Below are 15,759 nucleotides of genomic sequence, written 5' to 3' on the forward strand. Positions count from 1 at the left end.
AAACATCCAATAGGATAAATGGAAGAATTCTTGAGAGTGAAGGAATCAAACAAAAAGGGTTGACCATTCTCAAAAGTAAAGTGAATTTGCCTCTAGAGAAACCAAGGGCCACCAGCCATAACACCTTTTCGCCCACCAAAAGGGCATGATGATAGATAGTATTCTCCCTCCCCTTATAGAGAAAGTACAGAATTGCTGAGACATGACACATGTCGAATGGCTGTTCGAGGCCACTGAATTTAATCTGGACCTGTGGTCCACTACAATCTAATGGGCCATCTTTCAAGTATCATACCTTCCATTATTTGACAACCCATAGCAATGCAAGTCAATGTTATGCCTTCTATTGTCTGAAATAGGTCAGATACATCTTGCATATTGCATCCTCTAAAGTCATACCTACTATTTATACATATGAAAATTTGGTAAAATCAAAATAAAATCAATGATCAGCACCAAAATTTGAGGAGCAAATGGAAAGGCTATCTGTAATGATTTCCCCCACCAAACCATGAATGGTGAATCCAGGGATGAAGGAATGTTCTCTCCAGGAGAGAGATTAATTCGAAGTTGGAAAGGGAAAAGGATATGAAATCTCATAGCTGCTCAACCAATCACTTGGGGACACAAATACCCACTCATGAATCTTAAATTCCTGACCAAAAAAAAAGGGATAACTGTCACAGAAACCACTGACAATTCAGGACAAGACACACATTAGAAGGAGGAGCGCATCAAATCTTGCTATATCCTGCCTGTTCTTTTGGTTTGATAATGTTATGGGAGGTAGACATTCTTATTACATCGACTTCCGATTATATTGTTAAAATTTTCAATGACATCTATATGATTGCATTGGCTTCCTTCTTCCTACTGTTTAATTAAACTATTTAGAAATTAGTTTTTGACATTGTGGTGAATCCTTTGACCTTTCTTGCAATTCCAAATTTCTATTAACTTTAGGAAATCATAAAAATACTCCATTTAGTTTTGAAATTCTCTTAAGCTTTCCTGTACCAGCACATATGATCACATAAAACAACCTCATAACCTAGGCAAATACCAATCAGGAGAAAACTGAAGTGAAATTAACTTCATAACTTGTGCTGTTGTGTATACCTAAAGCAAGATACCAATACAAGTACAACTTCACTGATCTGTGTGCAAGTGGTCAAAGATCTATCCATATCAGACCTAACACATCAATCCAAAAGAATCAGGCATCTACTTTGACAAAGTTTCATGACAAAAGAGGCAAACCAGATCTCCATTGCATACCTTCGGTCCGCTTCGGAAGTTTATATATACAGAGCAAGCTTGAAGGCTCAAGAAGTCATGCACAAAACAAACATAGAGTATTAGAGGCATATATACATATGTGCATCATCTTTCTAGTGGTGCACACCCTAGAGAAGTTTAGTTTGGTGCATGTTTCGACTGATGACTGTCAATGGCCCTGCGTGAAACGAGATAGAGAGCAGAATGCAGCCATGGATGACTTGCCGGGTATGTGCATGCATGTTACAAGGGAGCATATGCGACCTGTTTATTTTGAGTCCATGCTGCGGTGTCTTCCGGCAAGTTGTCCTTGGCTACATCTTGTTCTTTTTCTCTCACGTTAGGCTGTTGCAGGGTTTAATTTACATGGCTTACCTTTAGCTTCTCTCATACCGTTATGCATACATTATCTGGATGGGACAGATTATGCCATGAATCCTTTCTTATTTTACTCTGGACGTGAAGTACTTGTGTTGGCTCATACATAGCCACCTACACCTGTTTCAACTTATTAATAATTTTTTACTGATGCTTGGCGTGGTAAGAGGTAGATGTGCTCTTGAGGTGGTGAGGTTCTGCACTTGACAATAGGTAGCTGACACTTATGAACAACCGAATTCTTTCATGGTCGCTCCAGTAGTTAGCTGTATAACACTATCTTGTCTTACCGAATGGTGTACCGTTTTTCATTTCCAGTTTTCGTGTTCCTAGGGGCTTTTTACCCAAACCATTCCCTGGCTGTCAGTTATCGGAAGTAACTTTGACCAAATATACTTGGCATTCGCTGGAGCTAGCAGCACTGCTGCTAACATCTCCTAAATCTGGCCTTGCTGCAACAAACTAGTTTACTGGAAACATGGACCTAGTTACAAGTTCATAGCACAAGGTAAGGACATTCTTCCGTAAAAATTTCTTCTGAAAATACCAAACCCAATCGTTGCATTAAAGTTCGTACTGTACTTTTATATTTACGAGCTAAAGTTCTAGCACATCCTTAACAGTCAACAGAAATAGACCCGCACTAGCCAGAAATCTGTTTAATACAATTCACGCACCAAAAGCTGGCCGGCCACGTGGCCAGTTCCCGGCCGTCGGATCGGCTGGGTGGACGGCTCAAATCTTGCGACTCCTGGTCATTTTGCAGAAAAATCCTCGGACTTCAGATAAATAAGACCGCAGTCCGGCCTCCTCACTCAAGTAATTTTATAAAAAAGCGCACAATTTTTCTTAAAATCAACCCGCAGTCCAACCTTCCCGGTCCAGAAAAATTTGCAAAGAAAATCTTAAATATTCAGAAAATCAACCCGCCATCCTGGACCTCTCTCAGGAATATTTCTAGAAAAATCCTCAGATTTTAATTAAATCAAACCATAACTCGTTCCATCCATTACTTCTACACGAGCAACATTATACGTATAATGAAAAATTCTTAGATTTTAATTAAATTAAACCACAGCTCGTTCCATACGTTATTTCTACACGAGCAATATTATACGTACAATTTGAACACCAAAACTCATTGAAATCAAAAGTTGTTCAATATAGAATTTGATAAAAAAATTCAAAAACTACAACTTCATTATAGAGCAAATTTTAAAATTCAAAACGCTTTCGCAATTCATTTGCACAAATGCTTGCATGCGATCCATCGTATGGACACCAAAACATCTTCAAATTAAAAAGTGTTCAATACAAAAGTTGCTCAGAATTTCAAAATCTACAGAATTGTTATATAGTATAATTTTAAATTCAAAGCGCTTTTATAATTCATCCGCATAAATGTTTACGTATGATCCATTCTACCTACGATTCGGGCACCGAAACGTCTTTACGTAAAAAAATTTTAAATACAAAAATTGCTCAAAATTTCAAAACCAAAAGTTTTGCTACACAACAAAATTTTAAAATAAATAATAACAAAAAAAGAGAGTTTCATTCCATACCAAAATATTATCCTACTTAAATAGTAGTGTCACAGCAATAGAGAGTCCAAAATATACACTAAGTACAACAACGGGCTGCAGATCATGACACTTATACATACAATAATTAGTACTGGTCTATGTATAAACTAAAGTCTGTATCAACTAGAATCTGACGACACGAAATACGAACCCTACGTGGTAAAGCCGCGTGCTTATCTAGTTTCTATTACAAACTCGCACAACTGAAGCAACTATATACCCAAATGCAGGGACTCCATGGTTGATGATGGTGCCAGCAACAGCAAGGTTCGTGCAATAGCACCAACAATTTTACTGGAAACATGGACCCAGTTACTAGTTCACAGTATAAAGCATGGTGTAAGGAATATGGTTCTATTAGATTATAATTGTAATTTTAGTGATGTGTGATAATATATTTAATGGAACTAATGAGTTTGTGAGCTTAAGTTTGTAGGATTTCTAAATCCTATGGATGGAGTCCAATCCATATACAGGACAGTCCAAGTCGCAATCAAGACGTCCAAATTGAAGTGATAAACTAGAAAAAGAATATATTTGGGTGTCCAAATGACCGTAACAACGATTGGGATAAGTGACTTAAACATTCAAAGGACCAGTTGAACCGATGCCCATGAAAAACAACGGGTCGGTGCATTGGAAGTTCAAATGATGATCAAGTACAAAAATGACAGAAGGACCGGTTACACCGACCACATGACCGGTTTAACCGACGCTTAAAGAGAAGTCGTCGTTGCAATTTTTGTTTAGATTGCCCGAGAGATTTGGGAGTTAACTGCCTCAAGAAGTTATCTACGACCAGTTAAACCAACACTCATCGATGCAAGGTGTCGGTGCAATGACGTCAGCAGAAAGAGAACGTTGGAGTTCAACGGCTAGCATGCAAGCTGAGTGTGACCGGTTAAACCGACAGTGGTGACGGTTTAGCCGACACTTTAGGTTTTTTGGCAGAAAAGCTATAGCCTATATAAGACCTCAACCCGAGTCATTTGAGACTGCTGGGGGAAACTCTGCTGAAGTTCTCCAAGCCAACCAAAGAGTTTATTGATCAAATCCTTAAATTTAGCACAAGCTTTGTGAGGTGTAGTGGTAGGCTAGCTCCAGAAAAGTGTGAGAGCAAGGTGTTGTTGGTTCTTGAGTGAACCTCGAACTTGTATCTCGGTGAGCCGGCCCCTTGGAGTCTTCATGGCTCATCGGCAAATCTTCGACCCTCTGACTTGGTGTGGAGCGGTGACATGGCTTTGTGCGGGGACGAGAAGGCCCCTCCTTCATGCAAAACTCCGTAGTGAAGGCGGCATCAAGGTGATTGGAAACTTGGTGTGAGCCTTAATGGCCGAGCCTTTGTGGCAAGTTAACAAGAATCCCGAAAGAGACTTGGTGATCGGAAAGCAATACTCTTTGTGAGTGCATTAAAAGTATGGATTAGAGGTGGCTTAGTGCTTACGGATACTACGGGGTAATCCTCGCATCAAGAGTTTGCTTCCTCTTATCCCCTCCTTTACGTTTTTACGTTGCTGTAGCAACTTGTGTGCCTTTACTTTCTTAGTGTAGATCTTGCTATAATTGGCTATAGGTTGCAAAACTTATTTGGATGAGGGTTTCACACTAGTTGAATCATAGTTGCATATCTAGATAGTATATTCTAGATTATCTTTTGTGCAAACTAGTTTAAGTCATAGGTTAAGTTTTTCAAATTGCCTAATTCACTTCCTCCTACTCCTGTTAAAGTACTAGCACCAATTTCTTTCACATGGACATCATATTCTTAACAGTCAACAGATCCGCGTAGCCGTAGAATCGCATAACTGAAGCAACTGAACCCAAATGCAGGGATGCATTGACTGATGTTGTTCCATCAATAGCAAAGTTCATTCAATAGCACTTAAGTTTGTGTTGGGGACTAAGAAGCAAGGAGTAGCGCACCTGGTACCCCCATTGGCCGCTAGTGGAACCCCGTTCCAGCGGCGGACCGTCGCGCGCTCGCCCTCCTCGCCACGGAACTGCCCCCGGGCCCGGGACCACAGCGTCGGTGCGCGCAAGGCTCGCCGGAGCAGATCGTCCTGCTTCCTCTCTTTTGGCGAAGTGGCTTCCACTCTCCACCAGTCCACGGTCCATGCACCACACCTCTTTTGGCAAAAAAATGACAAGGAAATAGAGGTCCAAGGGGAGCTATTTCCTAATTCTACTGGTGGAGATGTGCTCGAGGAGGAGATGCAGGTTCCAACTGAAGAAAAGTTGTACAGTCAGATAAGGGAGTAGGGGTGAACAGGAGGCGAGCTGCAACCCTGTGAAATGGGTCATGCCTCCACTGGCAACAAGGGAAAGTTCAAGAATCAAGAAGACTGGGGTTTCAACCTTGAAGCAGGCAGAGCAAGACTGATGGGGAACAACCTTGAAACATGTAATGGATCAAATAATTCCTTTTCTATTCTTCAGCATGTAGATGATGAAGCTTTACCTAGTGTAGTTGCACATTGCTATGTCAACACAATGCCTTGATGATTCTACTAGATTAGCATATTTCTTTGATAAAAGCAATAGAGTTAGCACATCATGCTTTGCATGTTGCACACTTATGGCAGCTTGATTTGGAGAAACAGAAAGAAGAGGCGGAAGCAGATGGTGGAGCTCAGGCAGTAGAGGGGCCGATCTCATCATGATGGTAGAGGGGCAAACAGAGATCAATCAGTCATCCCAAGCTAACAAGAGAGCTGGGATACAAAGTAAGAAAACAAGTGGAAAATGAAGATTCTCTTTTGGAACATCAGAGGGCTGGGAGGGGCAGGAAGAAGAAGATATCTAGTAGAGTTGTGCTAGCAGTACAATTTTCAATGTGTCTGTCTACAAGAGACTATTAAAGCAACCTACAATGCAGGGAACTTGACATTTTTAGTAGATGGTTTAATTTGCATTGGAACTGGGTACCAAAGGGGGCATTCAGGAGTTGCTGATGGGTGTCTCCAAGTATGTAGTAGAAGTGTTGCAAGAAGACCAGGGAGATTTCTTTCACAACATGAGGCTTAAGAGGGTGATGACTCTATCAAATAGGAACTCATATAATGTGTATGGTCCAATGTAGGATGAGAAGGAAAATGGAGCTTCTTTTGAAGCTAAATACTTGGGACTGCCTACTCCATCGGGCAGGATGAAAGGTAACCGGTTTCAGCCGTTGAAAGAGAGAATGGGAAAGCGCTTGAAGGATTACACGGAGAAAAATATATCGCCGGCAGCAAAGGAAATCCTCATCAAATCGGTTGCTCAGGCATTGCCAACTTATATTATGAGTGTCTTTACTCCTTCTAGGTGTTTGTGATGATCTCACCAAAATCATTAGGTCTTGTTCGGTTACACATGGATTTATTCCGGACTTGGAATGATAGGTACAGTAAGAGACTCATGATAGGTACAATAAGAGACCGGAATTTATTCCGGATCTAAAACTAATTGCAACAAAATAGACTCATGATAGGTACAATAAAATAGACCTTGTTCGGCAACTTTAAGTTCCTGATTTGTAAAGGGGTATAACTCTTCAGAACGTTTGGTTTGAGATTGGGATCATGATCCCTATCAATGATCTCGCTACATTGGATTTCTTATTGCACAACTCGGCTGCTATATGGGAGATCCCAAGGTCGTATCATGTTTTTTTATTACCATTTTCCCCTGATTTGTGTAGCACTTCCCTTTTGCTATTACTTCACACTGGGCTGGAGGCCCATCTACGTTAGGTGTTAAATTGAGTGCTCGTTCATTCAGCCGATGCGTCCATAGTCGAAACCAGCAGCCGCCACCGTCCGACCCTAGCGCCGCCGCATCCCGCCGGGTGCTGCTCACAGCCACTGCGTCGCGACGCCGCCACTGTCCAACGAAGCCGCAGCCGCACATAAGTTTGTTTCCCTGAGAATGGCGATTTAGGTCTCTGTGCTTTCTTCCTCCTCTCGATGACCCGGTTTATTTTGGTACGTCATTCCAGCTCGCATCCCAGTCCTGATCCATCGACCGGCGACGTTCCCGGTCCACGATCCGGAAGGAAAGTTCCTGCGACGGGGAACGCCGCTACGATCCGCGTTCCTTGTGACTTCTGCTTGCATCACAATGGGCTGCAGGGCCTGTGGTTTTCGAGACGAGCTGTCCCAGAACGGAACTCAGCTTCATCCTCGCGGAAGCTAGAGAATATTCTCACGTTAAGAGAGAATGTAACTCAGTTGCTCATGAACTCGCTCATCTAGCTAGACGCACTACACATTCTGCAGTCTGGTTGGGACGTGCTCCTGCGTGTGTCACGGATCTGGTGAGAAACGAGTGTAACCCTTTGCATCCTAGTAGCTAATAAAATTCTCTCTTTCCCTAAAATAAATGAAAGCTCTTTTCTACCGAAAAAAAAGACTAACTAAATAGCCGATACATACAATGCTGTCACGGATTGCGCGAGTTTTCGGCTGGGTGGGGAAGACTCAAGGAATGTACTATCCACTATGGTCCAAGCAGGCCCGAAACAAACGTGTATTTGGCCCGTGTGCTGAGACAGGAAACGAAATGGAAAGCCGAAGACGGGCCAACTGCCCAAGGCCACCGGGCACCGGCACATGCGCGCATCGATCGCACTTGGCGCTCCACAACCCCGAATCCCCTCACTCGACTCTCTAAACCCTAACGGAAAACGGCGGCACCGAGGCGGGAAGGGCAAGCGCCGGCGGGCGGCGGCGCCAAGGAGAAGGCTTCGGGCCGACAGCCGTTAGGCAGCGGCTCCGTGCGCCGGCGCCGAGACGCTGAACGGTCTGCACAACAGCACAAGGTCTTCAAGGCGGCACGGTGGTCTCCACGGCGGCACGGTGGTCGACGGGCAGTACACCGCTCCACGCTTCCACGGCGGACACGGCTCCAATCCAAGGTACCCTTGTCAAGTTCCTAGTTGCCAATCATGTAAATCAGTGACTAGATTGTGGAAATGGGGTTTCTTTGTGATTTGTCAGCTCAAGGAGAGGAAAAATCAGCAAATAAATCAACGCTATTAGAACTGGTTAAGTAGCTACTGCGTGGATGTTTCTTCTGCTGATTAGCATTGTACCAATCTGTTTGCTCCACTAGCTGAATAGCAGAATTTTAGCAAGACATTTTTAATAGACATATTGTACTTTTTTACGAATTTTGTACTCATATATTGAATTTGTGGTTGCGTGAAAATTCTGAATGCACACCCAACGGAAAAGTCCTAGCTTTGCCACTTGGATGATAGGGTCATTGTTGTCAATTTTCTGCATCAATGTTGTGAATTTAGTTAGTTTGCATCAAATGACCACCAAATAGATGGTTAATAGAATTTCAAAAGGTCTTCTTTTGCCTGAACTAGAGCTGAAGTTGATGTATGGATTAATGATATGGCTTCATAATCAATGCCTGACCTTGTTTTTCTTCTTTCCCTCTCTTCTGCAGGGCTTTGGGAGGGCCCATGGTGCAAAGGTGACAGAGCACACACCCCTGCTCCATTGCTCTAGCTACGACACGATCCCCGGGCGGCTTCCTTGATCTGACTACCTACAACCAAGGAGAAACAAAAAGTCCAGCAAGCAACAACCTGGTTAGTCCTTCCACCCGGTATGCTTCTTTGGTAAAAGCACTCACAGCTGCTTATAGTACTGAAATGCTTTGTTGTTTTCTTCTGTTTATTCTTGTCATAGAAAGGATGAGTCGTGAGATCGCAAAAGATCTTGCTGACAAGTTAGTGGAGATACGGAAAGATAATCTTAAATGGTATGACACCAAGACCAAACTCCATGAACGGAATCCAGATGGATACACAAAACCAAAACAGGTATGTTTAGAGTTCGTGGCAATATACTAATATTTTCTTGCAATCATATGATTTGCTACTAGGGTTTCTTGACTAGACAAATCCGTGCGCCTTAAAGCAAAAGTATTGCGGTAGGGACGAATTAATGGTTGAAAGATCAATTTTTTACTTACCCAAAGTACCCCTGATTCTGCCTGCACTTAATTCTAGTTGATTCATCATCCCAGCTTTGCAGATCTGTTTAGCCATAACCAGCTATTTTTTAGGATTTAGTTGTTCACAGTAGGACTGTTTGATCACGTTTGTTGCACTTGACTTGTACTCCATATACTAGTTACTAAACAATGTTTAAGAACCTGAACCCAAAGTTCTAGCTGCTACTGAATTACGGCAGTGTGACAGCATAATGGTAATTACTTTGGTTCAAGCATTCTACATCTCATGTAATCTTGGCGGCTGCATCATGCTCTACTAGGTTTTCTACACGGCGGTAGAATAGATGCATGGATGTCTTGTATCATGGCACATCCACTTGCATTATACACCAGATCGGCAGATCCACTGATCATGTGTGCATGTTACCTCACGAGGGTTCCAGCTTTCACATTTTTCCATCAGCTGGATTTATCATCCATAGCTGCATCGATCGTGTCACAATATCTGGACACTGCTTAGGGCATGTACCATATAGCACAAGAGATGACATTGATTCTTGAATAATTGCATAAAATGAACACAGAAAATTGAACTCTCCTAGCGATAGTTTTTTCGCTTGGGGTGTGACGGATGCATAAAGGCTGATAGCTACAGCCAATGAAACATGTAAAAGCTGCAGTGATCATGAGCAAAAACACATACGCTCAATAGGTGATGCTGGTGCATGCGAGTGGATTCGTGAACCTCCGAGATAAAGATACACACAGCTTGATGGGATTGGGGAGATCACATGCAACATCCTTTTGTATCTTTTACTTTTTTAGGATCTTTTGAAACTGAACACTTTATTAGTCAAACTAATTAGTAACTTATTCTGTTATTCATATTTTCCCATATCTATGTGTAACAAAATTTGCTCCACTGTTCCAACTAAGAGCATATTTTTGGGAAAGGACAACCTAAGCGACCCCTCCAAATATTAGGTAAGATAGGCAATTTCACTGATTTGTACTTAAATATATGCAGGCAGTTGTTGGTGGTGTTGTCAGGTCTTACAAGTTTAGCTATGAAGAGGGAAAGGAGATAGCTCAAGGCTCTATGAAAATTATGTTCAGTATAGATGCATCTTGCGAATGTGATGTAGCTATGAAGAGGGAAAGGAGATAGCTCAACGCTCTATGAAAATTATGTTCAGTATAGATGCATCTTGCGAATGTGATGTGATCACATCACATTCGCAAGAGAATGTGATGTGATCGTGATGTGATCACATCACATTCGCAAGAGAATGTGATGTGATCACATCACATTCGCAAGATGCATCTATACTGAACATAATTTTCATAGAGTCTTGAGCTATCTCCTTTCCCTCTTCATAGCTAAACTTGTAAGACCTGACAACACCACCAACAACTGCCTGCATATATTTAAGTACAAATCAGTGAAATTGCCTATCTTACCTAATATTTGGAGGGGTCGCTTAGGTTGTCCTTTCCCAAAAATATGCTCTTAGTTGGAACAGTGGAGCAAATTTTGTTACACATAGATATGGGAAAATATGAATAACAGAATAAGTTACTAATTAGTTTGACTAATAAAGTGTTCAGTTTCAAAAGATCCTAAAAAAGTAAAAGATACAAAAGGATGTTGCATGTGATCTCCCCAATCCCATCAAGCTGTGTGTATCTTTATCTCGGAGGTTCACGAATCCACTCGCATGCACCAGCATCACCTATTGAGCGTATGTGTTTTTGCTCATGATCACTGCAGCTTTTACATGTTTCATTGGCTGTAGCTATCAGCCTTTATGCATCCGTCACACCCCAAGCGAAAAAACTATCGCTAGGAGAGTTCAATTTTCTGTGTTCATTTTATGCAATTATTCAAGAATCAATGTCATCTCTTGTGCTATATGGTACATGCCCTAAGCAGTGTCCAGATATTGTGACACGATCGATGCAGCTATGGATGATAAATCCAGCTGATGGAAAAATGTGAAAGCTGGAACCCTCGTGAGGTAACATGCACACATGATCAGTGGATCTGCCGATCTGGTGTATAATGCAAGTGGATGTGCCATGATACAAGACATCCATGCATCTATTCTACCGCCGTGTAGAAAACCTAGTAGAGCATGATGCAGCCGCCAAGATTACATGAGATGTAGAATGCTTGAACCAAAGTAATTACCATTATGCTGTCACACTGCCGTAATTCAGTAGCAGCTAGAACTTTGGGTTCAGGTTCTTAAACATTGTTTAGTAACTAGTATATGGAGTACAAGTCAAGTGCAACAAACGTGATCAAACAGTCCTACTGTGAACAACTAAATCCTAAAAAATAGCTGGTTATGGCTAAACAGATCTGCAAAGCTGGGATGATGAATCAACTAGAATTAAGTGCAGGCAGAATCAGGGGTACTTTGGGTAAGTAAAAAATTGATCTTTCAACCATTAATTCGTCCCTACCGCAATACTTTTGCTTTAAGGCGCACGGATTTGTCTAGTCAAGAAACCCTAGTAGCAAATCATATGATTGCAAGAAAATATTAGTATATTGCCACGAACTCTAAACATACCTGTTTTGGTTTTGTGTATCCATCTGGATTCCGTTCATGGAGTTTGGTCTTGGTGTCATACCATTTAAGATTATCTTTCCGTATCTCCACTAACTTGTCAGCAAGATCTTTTGCGATCTCACGACTCATCCTTTCTATGACAAGAATAAACAGAAGAAAACAACAAAGCATTTCAGTACTATAAGCAGCTGTGAGTGCTTTTACCAAAGAAGCATACCGGGTGGAAGGACTAACCAGGTTGTTGCTTGCTGGACTTTTTGTTTCTCCTCGGTTGTAGGTAGTCAGATCAAGGAAGCCGCCCGGGGATCGTGTCGTAGCTAGAGCAATGGAGCAGGGGTGTGTGCTCTGTCACCTTTGCACCATGGGCCCTCCCAAAGCCCTGCAGAAGAGAGGGAAAGAAGAAAAACAAGGTCAGGCATTGATTATGAAGCCATATCATTAATCCATACATCAACTTCAGCTCTAGTTCAGGCAAAAGAAGACCTTTTGAAATTCTATTAACCATCTATTTGGTGGTCATTTGATGCAAACTAACTAAATTCACAACATTGATGCAGAAAATTGACAACAATGACCCTATCATCCAAGTGGCAAAGCTAGGACTTTTCCGTTGGGTGTGCATTCAGAATTTTCACGCAACCACAAATTCAATATATGAGTACAAAATTCGTAAAAAAGTACAATATGTCTATTAAAAATGTCTTGCTAAAATTCTGCTATTCAGCTAGTGGAGCAAACAGATTGGTACAATGCTAATCAGGCATTGTGGAAATGAGTGAACCTGGAAAAAACATTACATGATCATACTCTTCTCTTCATCGGAAAGATAATCGCCGCTGCTTTTTACTTGTTGTGTCCTTCTCCACTCCACAAACATCTCTTGGTATACAGCACATGCACATGCAGCAATGCACTTGGACAGCTCTTCGCTTTCATTGCACAGGATCGGTTTCAGTATTGCATAGTGTTTCAACCTCAAGCTTCGACGGATTGTTTCCTGTAGTTCGCCCTGATTATTAAGATCGTGGATCCAAAATTTACACTCGCTTCCCTTGTTATCCCCCCTCAGCGTGATCCCATTCGCAGCATCATGAGCAAACCTCCCCATATGGGTCGTCTGGAAAAATTTTCCTAGCTTGGCATCTTTCCCAGCCGTGGCCTTGAACTGGTATAGATCGACAGAAACACTACAGCAAGACCAGCTGCAGACTGTTGGCGTGCACTCTGGAGTTGTCTTCTGTATTTTTCGACAATTTCTTGTTCTCGCCCCTGCCAAAAAATGTTTGCTTTACACTGGTACCAAGTTTTAGTAGTAGGCGAATATTCGACAGTTACTTAAATACCAAACTATATAGTGAGCATAAATTTGCCAAACTTTACTAGAAAATTGTATGCACGCCCCAGTTATCCTCACAAACAACTATATACACGACTACATTTCAAATGGAAGCATCCATCTGAACTCAAGGTCAACCTCGGTGCTTTCAGTAGCATAATAGACCTAGTATTTTCTATATAAAGGCATTGTACAAGTTTCATAGTTATGTCATGGTATCCTAGAGCATCCATGTATATTCAATTCAATTAAATTGCACAGAAATATCCTCAAAGATTTGAACATCTAACAACTAACCGAAGCAGTTCATAAAGAATTAGCAGTGGGGAGAGTTGGCTAGTTCGTAATCAACAGAACAACATAAGATGAACCTTTCAATATCCAAGAAGACAATGAGTCTACTGTCCCTGATTGTTAAGAATCAATTCAATTTGTATAGAAGAATCAAAAGCAGCATCTGCTACTGCTATGAACTACTACCTCCACCCGAGAATAGTTAAAGTTCCGATCAAAATTCCCTTCACTAATTGAACTACCTGTGGTCAGAACATCAGGTTTATCTGACCGGTGGGAGTACTAGTACTTCATATCCTGCAAGTGTTTGTGTTTGAACCTTATTTGTACTCTGCGTGAGATGATATCATATTTGTCATGGAGGACATACTCTCAATCAGCTCATACAAATGCAATAATCCATACATCTAAATTTTTATGAAAAAGAATTGAGCAAGGGTGGGTGGATAGATGCTTACAGGGCTTTCCTCGGATGTCTTCTTGATGGCCTCGCCGGTGGCCCTGTTGATGAGGGCGAAAGCTGGGTATCCATCCTCGTCCTTGATAGTGTCCCCGTACCTCGTATCCTCGACCCAGTGCTGGCGTTCGTCGTCGGGGTTGGTGGGTGCGAGGCAGACGGTGCCATTGCGGACGGTGACGCTGAAGCGCTCATCCGCCTTGCAGTAGAGGCGCATAGAGTGCTCGCCCACCATGTAGGCCTCGTCTCTCCAGGGCAGGATCTTCCAGTGGTGGTTGTCGCCGGTGCACGAATCCGAGAGCTTGACGGTGACGCCATGGTCTCCATGGAAGGCGGCCAGTTTGAGAGAGATGTCGTTCAGCGTGCGGATGAATCCGAAGCCGTCCTTGCCCAAGTTGTTGGACAGCGTCCACATAAGGGTGCTGTCGAAGGAGTCCAGATCGAAGCGCACCAGCTTCACCTGAAGGTACCCGAAGAAATCATTCCAAACCCCGTCCTCCGAGAACTCGAAGATGCAAGAACCATTCACACAAAGGGGCGAATCAATCATAAATCCAAGGGGGGGCAAATTACCGGGTGGAACGGGCCACCGAAGTGCTGGACGGCGAGGTTGGTGGCCTTGTTGATGAGGGAGAAGGCGTGCTTTCCCTCCTCATCCTTTACGAATGTGCCGAAGCGCTTGTCTTTATACCAGTGCTGGTGCTCGTCGTTGAAATCGGCGGGGGCAAGGACAGCATCGCCGTCGCGGACGGTGAGGCAGAAGTTCTCGTCGGCCTTGCAGAAGATCTTGAAGGTGGGCTGCACGCCGCCGCCGCGCACGGTCGTAGTGAAGCCGAACATCTTCTCTCGGGGGATTTGGGGGGAGAATTCGCAGATTGGTGTGCTCGCCTGACCGATCGTGAAGGAGGCATAAGGCCCATGATTCATTACCACATGACTCGTCTCGAAACCTGTTTCCTTTTTTGATCTTATTAGCCTCGGGTGTATAGCGAGCATCGCACAAGTGCTAGCAAAAAAAAAATCATAGTCTAATATTTATTTGTAGTATTAATATATATTTGTATATATAAGTTCATAACTTTCTGAAAACAGAAAGTAGTGGAAAATAAACTTTCTCAAAAGGGAAAATATGGGGTTGTCTGAAATCGATCGCTGGGAGCCCTGTTGGCGTGCGCTCGCCAGCTAGAAATTCCCCAAACCAAGTCCCTATCAACCTAAAACTTCTCTCCAACACGAGCTAACTGAACTCCAAACTAACAGACCAAAGCTATGATGCTAAGTCGCTAACTAATTCCCTGCGGATGACGCTGCGGCAGCAAATTCTGACCAGTTTTGACGAAGTTTCAGGACTTGTGAAAAATACAGGGAAGAGTGCAGTATATCCAATTAAATGCAATGACATCCAGCTAGAAGAAATCATGGAGCCTTTTCAATGCCCAATTAAATCTTTCCCCTGCAAATATCTTGGCCTTTAGAGCGCGCGGACGGAGACAAATGCAATGGCATATATAGTTGAGGGAAAAGGACTGTTATTCTTATGGTACTTTCCCTTCGCTTTATTTTTTCGGTAATGCTATAGAATTAACGTCCGAAATATTAAAAAAATCAAACACTCCGACATATGTTATAATAGTTAAACATTAATGTTACAACTATGCAGGCACAGGTGTGACGCAGGCGGAGGGCGCGGCCGTTGCGTCGCCTTGTCGCGGAGTGAGAGAAGGAGCGTAGCGGGCGAGTGAGCGAGACGCGGCTGGGGGTGGAAGGGGAAGCTGAAAAGCAGGCCCCACTTGTCAGTTGCCCGGGTGAGAGGAAAAAGGGTAGGGGAGGGGTGGTGAACAGTGGCAAGCTGGGCCGGGATGGGCCATGCTCGCGTGGGGAAAAAGGGGTGGCGTTGGGCTG

At 42.9% G+C, this 15,759-nt stretch overlaps 1 protein-coding gene and 1 long non-coding RNA gene across 6 annotated transcripts; one reads left to right on the plus strand and one right to left on the minus strand.

Moving 5' to 3' along the window:
* Positions 1–5,576: 5,576 nt before the first annotated feature.
* On the plus strand, positions 5,577–10,607 carry LOC112891030. 5 transcript variants are annotated; one of them, XR_003228394.1, is made up of 5 exons: positions 5,577–5,643; positions 5,825–6,495; positions 8,679–8,823; positions 8,924–9,057; positions 10,219–10,607. It is a non-coding gene; the product is annotated as an uncharacterized LOC112891030 (long non-coding RNA). The 5 variants fall into 5 exon arrangements; XR_003228395.1 differs by having other exon boundaries at positions 5,843–6,495; XR_003228393.1 differs by lacking the exon at positions 5,577–5,643 and having other exon boundaries at positions 5,659–6,495.
* Positions 10,608–13,520: 2,913 nt separating this feature from the next.
* On the minus strand, positions 13,521–14,784 carry LOC112891028 (ricin B-like lectin R40C1). The gene is made up of 3 exons (XM_025957921.1): positions 14,431–14,784; positions 13,859–14,362; positions 13,521–13,731 (listed from the first exon to the last, which is right to left on the minus strand). Exons 1-3 carry the CDS (start codon positions 14,782–14,784, stop codon positions 13,663–13,665), a joined length of 927 nt encoding a protein of 308 aa, XP_025813706.1. The 3' UTR covers positions 13,521–13,662.
* Positions 14,785–15,759: the final 975 nt, after the last annotated feature.

This window comes from Panicum hallii, chromosome 4 (genome assembly GCF_002211085.1).
Source record: "Panicum hallii strain FIL2 chromosome 4, PHallii_v3.1, whole genome shotgun sequence".
Taxonomy (NCBI): Eukaryota; Viridiplantae; Streptophyta; class Magnoliopsida; order Poales; family Poaceae; genus Panicum; species Panicum hallii.

Excerpts from the sequence above, each read along its gene's own strand:
- LOC112891028 (XM_025957921.1), bottom strand. The coding sequence starts at position 14,784 with ATGAATCATGGGCCTTATGCCTCCTTCACGATCGGTCAGGCGAGCACA. Across the intron at positions 14,363-14,430 it reads TCGGTGGCCCGTTCCACCCG|TTCTCGGAGGACGGGGTTTG; the intron begins GTAATTTGCCCC and ends TGCATCTTCGAG. Across the intron at positions 13,732-13,858 it reads AGACATCCGAGGAAAGCCCT|AGTACAAATAAGGTTCAAAC; the intron begins GTAAGCATCTAT and ends CATCTCACGCAG.